General features: G+C 39.0%; 1 protein-coding gene across 1 annotated transcript; it reads left to right on the forward strand.

The window, feature by feature from the left end:
- The first annotated feature begins 1780 nt into the window (after window positions 1-1780).
- LOC138786482 (olfactory receptor 10G7-like) lies at window positions 1781-2704 on the forward strand. The gene has a single exon (XM_069963469.1). It carries the CDS (start codon window positions 1781-1783, stop codon window positions 2702-2704), a length of 924 nt encoding a protein of 307 aa, XP_069819570.1.
- Window positions 2705-8565: the final 5861 nt, after the last annotated feature.

The following is an 8565-nucleotide window of genomic DNA, read 5'->3' on the forward strand; positions in this document are numbered from 1 at the left end:
GTGTGAATAAATCATTTTCTGTCTGGATGGAGAGCTATAAAAATATATGTTTGTCAGATGAAAAATGACAATGAGTGAAAAAATAATAAAATAAAATAAGATGAACTAAATATTGATATATTGGTAATGCAATATTGCCATGGCATGCCACAATGTCATGTATCTACTGATGAAATAAATTCTTTCTATCACTGACAAGCACAAATTGCTACACTGACTATGTGTGCAGCCGAAAACGCATGTGTAATATAATATCAACGTGAATATATTTCTATACAGAGTATGAAATACGGGAAACAAGGATAATAATGAGAACAATATAAGCAAATGAATGAACACTATGAGGGATGAATTAGGTGGCATGAGTATACGTCAGAAAAAAACACAATGCAACAACTAGAGTAAAAGCCATTAATAATGGTACAAGAACTCACGCCATACATTCATACCATCAGGGGCTCTGGTTCCTAAGGCATGTTGCCAATAAGGTTCCCGATTTCTAAGATGTTTTTCTGTATCACCCCCTCTGATTTTTGGGATTACTCTTTCAATGCCATAAATAGTAAAGCTGGTGCACTTCCTATCATGACAATTGATAAAGTGTATAGCCGCTCCCGATTTGTGGCGGAAGGGATTCCCTGTGACGTCATTGGGATGTTCAAGTGCACGTATTTTCATTTTTCTAGTGGTGCATCCTACATATTTTATGTTGCACTGTGAGCACTCAGTGACATATACAACATTTGTAGAGTTGCAATCTATCCTCTGTTTAATTTTATATAGTTTGGTGTTAGTTTGGAATTATTTGAAAAAGTAGTGCAAACCCTGACATATGTGCAAGTGCGGCAAGGGTAACCACCACATTTAAAAAATCCATATCTCTTTAACCATGTTGGAGTTCTTTTTTCAGAGATAATTAGGCTTGGGGAAAGCATGTCACACTACACTAGGCACACTACATTTAACTGGAAGCGATTGTTGCGATCGCTTCCAGTTAAAAAGGAAGGTGTGGCACCAGGCGACCGAGTGAGCCCCCCGGAAGCATGGGGCCCCGGCTGGGCTTGCTGGCTGGAGACCACATTGCTGCAGTCTCCAGCCCTGTGTCCCCTGACAGGGGGATGAAGCCTACTCCAGCTCGGGGCCCACCGGGGATTTCCCCGCCCCCCGGTGGCCCAGTCCGAGCCTGCCTTGCACCCATGCTTTTGATGTAATGTATTGTACAATCTGCGGCCACCATTTTGGATTGGGTTCATACAAACTTTTTTTTTTTAATTCAATTAGTTCCCAAATTAATTTTTTTGCCAAGTTTGGAACGAATCTCATTCTGGAAGTCTGGTTTGCTCATCTTTAGCTGCAATATACCTGTGTCTGAGTCCCCTAATATATCAGCTGCTTTATAACATTTAGAACAAGCAAAAAAAGAAAACATGATGTTCAAGAGTGCCTTACAGTAAAGCTCCTGCACCTATTGTGCATATTCCCTTGGCCATATCTAATTTCACGACTGTATATGACTCTTTAGGGACAATCACTCAATAAGTCCCAGGAGTTTTATTGAGGATAATGAGAATATACATATTACTATAAATATAAAGCTATTATTTTACATGGTACATTTAGGCTGAGAAGACTATAACTTGTGTATCTAAGCTTCTCATGAATTTTACAATGTATATTTTGAGGGCGAAACCTTTCTCATACATGACCAGCAGTGATGCTTTACATGATCTTATGCTAAATTGGTTTATTGAAGATTAGGCTTCTCTGGGCTGATCTAATAATGGACAACACATCATCCTTAATAACTGAATTTATGTTAAGAGGAATTCCACACCCAAAAGTACTACGTGTGCCTCTTGCTGTTCTTTTCACCCTTATATACATAGTTACACTTATGGTGAACTCTGTATTGATTGTTGCAGTTAAAGGAACCCCTGCTCTACACACCCCTATGTACTTCTTTCTTACAAACCTTTCTTTTCTGGATATTTGCCTTTCTTCAGTCATATTACCGAAATTACTAGGGACGTTCTTACGGTATAAGACTATGCCATTTAGTGGATGTGCATGCCAGTTATACTTTTTCCATTTCTTGGCAAGTTGTGAGTGTTTCTTATACACGGTCATGGCATACGATCGATATGTGGCTATATGCCGGCCTCTGTACTATTCCAACCTGATGAGCTGGAGGATGTGTAAGTCTTTCGCCTCTGGATGCTGGTTGACTTCATCTCTTCACTCAATGACGCACACAGTGTTAACCTTTACTCTACCTTACTGTGGTCCCAATGAAATTGACTATTTCTTTTGTGACATTATCCCTGTTCTGAAGCTGGCTTGTGCTGATACCACAGTCAACAAGACAGTAACTCTGGCCAATATTGGAGCTGTTGCTTTACTCTCTTTTCTTTTAATATTAATGTCCTATCTGCATATTCTCAATGCAATTATGAAAATAAAAACAATGGCTGCAAGGAAGAAGACATTTTCTACGTGTGCTTCTCATATGATTGTAGTTTTGTTATTTTATAGTCCATGTATATTTATTTATATGCAGCCATATTCCGGCTCCTCATTAGACAGCACCATGGCTATTTTGTACACCCTCATCACCCCGCTTTTAAATCCTATCATCTACAGTCTAAGAAATAAGGAGGTGAGAGTAGTTCTTAAGAAGCTTGTAAGAGGAATAACACTTAAATGAGCCTTTATTATTGGGTTCAATAACTATTTAAAAATTTAGGTAAAAATATGGCCCTTTTATATATTTTTCTTTGTCTTATAAATCAGAATATTCGCTACGCTGATATATGTTAGGTGTTATTAAAGCCATATTATATTATATTACTGTATACCGTAATATTACCGTAATCTGTTTCATATTAATAATGAATACAAAAATAAGCTGCTTTATAAGTCTTTTCATGCATAATTATATTTCAACACATACTTTAGTTTTAATATTGTATTTAATGTGAATTAACCCATCCATATATCAAGACATACTTATTTTGTTTCCGCAAATGAATAAAAGAATATAACCATCAATGGCAGAGTACTAGCAACACACTCACCAAAGCAACAATTAGTGCCCATTGTTACATATGTCATGGTATGGCCCCTTAAAAGGGAAACTATCCGCAGATTAGATGAATCTAACCTGCTGATATGTCCCTTTTGTGCACAGGTGCTGAGGAAGAAGGTAAGTTTCTTACATTCATCCTCAGCATTGTTTCATAGATCCATATGCTAATCAGGCGGTTTGGAGCACTGGGGCTGGGCTGCCACTCCAAAGCACCAGTTAAGGGTGAATCAGTGCTATTCGGGCAGTAGTTTTTTGGGTGATACAATTCTCTGATACCTTTTTTCTGCTATGTACTGTATATGTTTCTACACTGATGTTGCACTGTAAGGGACAGGTTGCTTATAAATTGCCAAATGATTGTCTATTAGCTCTTTACATTTGCATTCTTCGAGAGTATCTATTTATCTAATAGTATCTATTTATTAGAGGGACAGCATCTAATAGATGACATATGTTGGATCTGTCTTTTTGGGAATGTTATGTTGTACTGTAATTGTTTTAATATGTAAATAGGGTTCCATGGAATGTATTTGTAATTCTAAATAAAGAGATGTATACTGTTAGATAGTAGCAATCGGTTTTCTGTTTAGTTTCTGTGTAGTTTAGGGTATTATTGTATGCTTCTTGGTGCACCTTTTAATGAGGAGATAACTATCTATTAATTGTAGCATATTTAAAGGGGTATTACCATCTTGACAAGTTATGCTGTATCCATGATTTTCCAGATGTGCCAGATGTTTCCCTTAATACGGAAACAGGTTAAACAGATCATGTAAAACATCCACTCTGCGCTCCTCTTACGTCGCTTTGGGAGAGAGGTGCTTGCTTTCCATTGGTTTACCTTCATCTGTCTGCAGAGTGGCTGAGCTCGTTTACAGCAGAGTAGTGAGAGAGACCTGCTCCTGACTCCAGCAATGAGCGCTGGCACTGAAGAGGAAAGAGCAGTGCTTGACTTCTTCCAGCTTCTTCTAGTCAGCACAAAATTGACTGAGGAACCATTGTGGAGTGGAGGGGGTGGGGCCCAAATCAAATTTTCAGTTTTATTTGAATGGACAATTTAATAAAACTAATGAACGGATATAATCAAAACAATCAATCTCCGAGTCCTAGTATAACATACACATACTTGACACCTTTGGCCTGATTATTTGTATAGGGAACTTCCCAACCTAAGACTTCATTTCAAAATAAATAGTAATTGCAGAGTAGCCCCTTAAAAAATGACAGAATATTGATGAGGTTTCCCAAATAAATGAAGACCTCAGACCACATTCTGCAGAAACTCACCTCTCCTTGTTCCTGCAGTCACCTCTCCTTGTTCCTGCAGTCACCTTTCCTTGTTCCTGCAGTCGCCTCTCCTTGTTCCTGCAGTCGCCTCTCCTTGTTCCTGCAGTCGCTTCTCCTTGTTCCTGCAGTCACCTCTCCTTGTTCCTGCAGTCACCTTTCCATGTTCCTGCAGTCGCCTCTCCTTGTTCCTGCAGTCTTCTTCATTGCAACCAATGGTGTAGACCTTTCTCTAACACTGCCCACATAGTCTGTGGTTGTGGTGTTTAGGAGTAAAGAGGAGATGTGAATGTGAATATGTAACCAGGATGTAGGCACCACTGTAAATCATTAGGTGTATTAACTGTTAATAGGTCATTGTATTTCTTTTTGTTCTCCACAAGGTGTCTCTAAATACAAGGATATCATTCATTTTCATTTAATTTCCTATTTCAGGCAAGGTTTTATTTTTCTCTGGAAATACTAAAGTGAATTCACATTAAAATTAGTAATTTCAAAGCAGGTATGGTCATTAGTACTAGAATAGCTGGGACAAGTGTTTCATAAACATCAAAACTTAGAGAATTTTGTTGTGCAACAATGTTGATCATACTGAGGAAGGTGCGATTGAGAGAAAACATCCAGTGAAAGGGGATCCCAAGCAAGCCGTCTATGGAAGCAGTCCAAAGGAAAGGTCAATAACACTGGTCAACAAATTTTCAAAAGTTGTTTGGTTCAGAAATAAAATTAACCATTTCTTAATGATTTTTATGTGCTGAATTCAAATATCACAAAGAAAAATGTGAATTGGCTCTAGTTTCTATGATATAGAAGAGTTCTCATTTTACTGTTTTGTAAATTGTATAGAATACAGTATAACAGCCGACATATTTATTACTTCTGCAATCTTAAGGAAGCAAGTTTACTGTTCATAAACTTTTGAAATATATTCATAGGAAACTTACTTCTATCTAAAATCAACTACAATTTACAGGCATATCTAAGAATTTTTACAAATTAATTATGTTTATTGCTTGGTTATGTTTATGCTGCTGCTTGGTTTTAAACCCGGCTGGTTATGGAAAAGGGGGGCGATCCTATGCGTTTTTTAATTATTTATTTTAAAAAAACTGCATAGGATCCCCCTCCTTTCCATAACCAGCCAGGTTAAAAACCAAGTAACAGCAGTCTAGTAGTATCAGGGTGGGAAGGGCCATTTATTTTGGCCCTCCCCAGCCTAATAATACCAGCCTGCTGCCGCCCAGTCCAGGAGCGCCAATTTTTGACGCTCGGGGACCACTGTCACCCGGCTATTCCCAGTACCCCTGGTGGCATTGGGTACTGGGGTAATAATGGGGGGTTAGTGTTAGCCATTTTATACAGGCTAACACTGAGTCCCAACTTAGTAACAGATTCCAGATCAGACAGCTTCCACTACTAAGTCAGTAAATTAATGAAAGAAAACACAACACACCAAAAAAAACTTTTTTTCAAATAAAAACACCCCCACACCCCTCATTGACCATTTTATTGCACATTAAAGTTTGCTGGTCATTGACGTAGCCCAAACAAATCTGATGTAGTCCTCTGCATGCCGGTATCTGAAAAAGAAAGGGAGAAGAAAATGCTCATTACCTAGGAGGTGAACCAGGGCCAATGAGGCTGTTTAGAGACAATTCTGAGACAATTCTGAGGCAAACAAATCAGCACCACAGAAAATAGACCAGGCTTATCCCTGATAGTAAATTGCACTTTAAATAGACCAGTCTATTCTTGCAGAAATAGACCACACCTAGAAAAATCCCCTGTTGATAAATCTCCCCCACAGTGTTAATTTCATTTCAAAATCTAGCCAATGCAACGTTAACGTTGCATTGGTTAAATTTTGAAATTAAATAAACACTACGGGGGAGATTTATCAAAGGGTGTAAAATTTAGACTGGTGCAAACTGCCCACAGCAACCAATCACAGCTCAGCTTTCCTTTCAGCACTGCCTAAAGCTGAGCGGTGATTGGTTGCTGTGGGCAGTTTGCACCAGTCTAAATTTTACACCCTTTGATAAATCTCCCTCTACGAGTTTTTTCACTGTATGGAAGTGCTGCAATTTCTTGTATTTAGATTGTTTTTAAAAATAGGGGGGACCCTATGCGTTTTTTAAAATTATTTATTTATTTTAAAAAAAACGCATAGGGTCCCCCCTATTTTTATAACCAGCCGGGTTAAAAACCAAACGACAGCAGCCTGGTAACACCAGGGTGGGAAGAGCCATTGGTTTAGGCCCTCCCCAGCCTAAATCTTACCAGCCTGCTGCCGCCCCGGTCCAGGAGCGCCAATTTTGACGCTCCGGGACCACTGGCACCCGGCTCTTCCCAGTACCCCTGGTGGCATTGGGTACTGGGGTAATAATGGGGGGTTAGTGTTAGCCATTTTATACCGGCTAACACTAGGCCCCGACTTAGTAATGGATTCCGTCTATTAGACGGCTTCCACTACTAAGTCTATAAAGTAAAGAAATAAAGACAAGACACAAGTTAAAAATTTTTTTTAATTCAAATAAAAACACCCCCACACCCCTCATTCACCATTTTATAAAAAAAAAAAAAAAAAAAAAAAACAACCGCTGGTCATCGACGTAGTCCACGGAATCCGACGTAATCCACAGGATACCGATATCTGAAAAACAAAAAGGGAGAAACACACAAAAAACACACAAACAGGAGCACAACACCCATCATTGTGAGCGGTGTTGTGCACCTTACAGTATGCAGCATCTTTACAGATCGCTGCTTACAGTCTGGCCCCCAAGGGGTTAAGGGAGGATGTATTGTATCCCCCTTAACCCCTTGGGGGCCAGACTGATGTCAGACTGCACCCATCCCAGCAAGGAAGGGGTTAAGTGACCCCCCTTCCTTGCTGGGAGGGGTGCAGTGCTGGGGAGGGGGTGGGGAGAGCTCTATACTCACCCCGATGTGTCCTCTTCACTGGTCCGCAGCACAATGAAGTCACTGTGCTGCGGACCCGCTAATTATATGTGCGCTCAGCCGATCAGCCAATCAGCTGAGCGCACATATAATTCTAAATGTTTCTTCTAATAATGCTATTGTGATAACATAATTAGAAGAAACATTTGATGTTTTAATTAAAGTAAAGTGATGATTAGTACAGAATGCTCTATTGCCGGCAATATGAATTAACTGCTTACTGGAGCTTCCTGTACTAATTAATATTTAATTAATAAAACACATTTTTGTTGAAATAAAATCAGTTTCGTTGTTCAATAATTTAATTTAAACGAATCCATCATTGTGCAATTAAATATACTGTCAAAAAAAAATATATATATAAATATACATTTATTTATATATCTATTTATTTTAACAGTATTTTTAATTGCACAATGATGAATTCGTTAGAATTAAATTATTGAACAACGAAAGGGACTTTATTACAAAGAAAATGTGTTTTATTAATTTAATATATTAACTATTAGAGGCATCGGCATTCGGCATCATTGCCGGCTATTATTGAAGTACTCCGTACGGACCGCCTGTCAATCCACGGCCGCATTTCCAGCCGCAAACAATGGTCTTGTTAATTTTTTACGGGTCCGTTTACGATCGGGCCGTAGATTCATACATAGTGTGCACTGTGCAGCCGTATATCGTATACTTTTCAGCGTACGTATGAACCGGAAAAATCCGGCCGATGATTTACCGACCGCAATACAGCCGCACAGATACAGAGTGTGAACCTAGCCTAAAGCTGCAGATTTTATGCTGCAAATATTAATGTAATTAAATCATGAATTACAGTGACATATATGCAGCATCAAACCTGTACATGTGAATGGACCCTAACTTAATGCCTTAACAAAGCATCCATGTGACATGAAATGGCTCTAAGCCTCCTTTGCTGTGTTGTTTCCTGTGTTTCTATCCCAGTATACTCCTCATCATTTGGGATGCTGGGACTAGTGCTGACCCTTGTGCTATTCTGCATACATATATGGACCCTAACATGTTATATGGAGGTCTCATGTAAGGCAAACCTGTGCCCATGTGGTTACTTTACTCACTTCCCCTCTAGATGACTCATGTAAAGGCGTGATATAAGAAGTGGTAATATACAGGTGCCCAAAGCTCTGTATTGTGGCATTCATCTACAGGAAAGCAAAAGGCTTTAGGATCACAGCTGTTCTGACTTTTTAATCACAGAA

The sequence above is a fragment of the Dendropsophus ebraccatus genome, chromosome 3 (assembly GCF_027789765.1).
Source record: "Dendropsophus ebraccatus isolate aDenEbr1 chromosome 3, aDenEbr1.pat, whole genome shotgun sequence".
Lineage (NCBI taxonomy): Eukaryota > Metazoa > Chordata > Amphibia > Anura > Hylidae > Dendropsophus > Dendropsophus ebraccatus.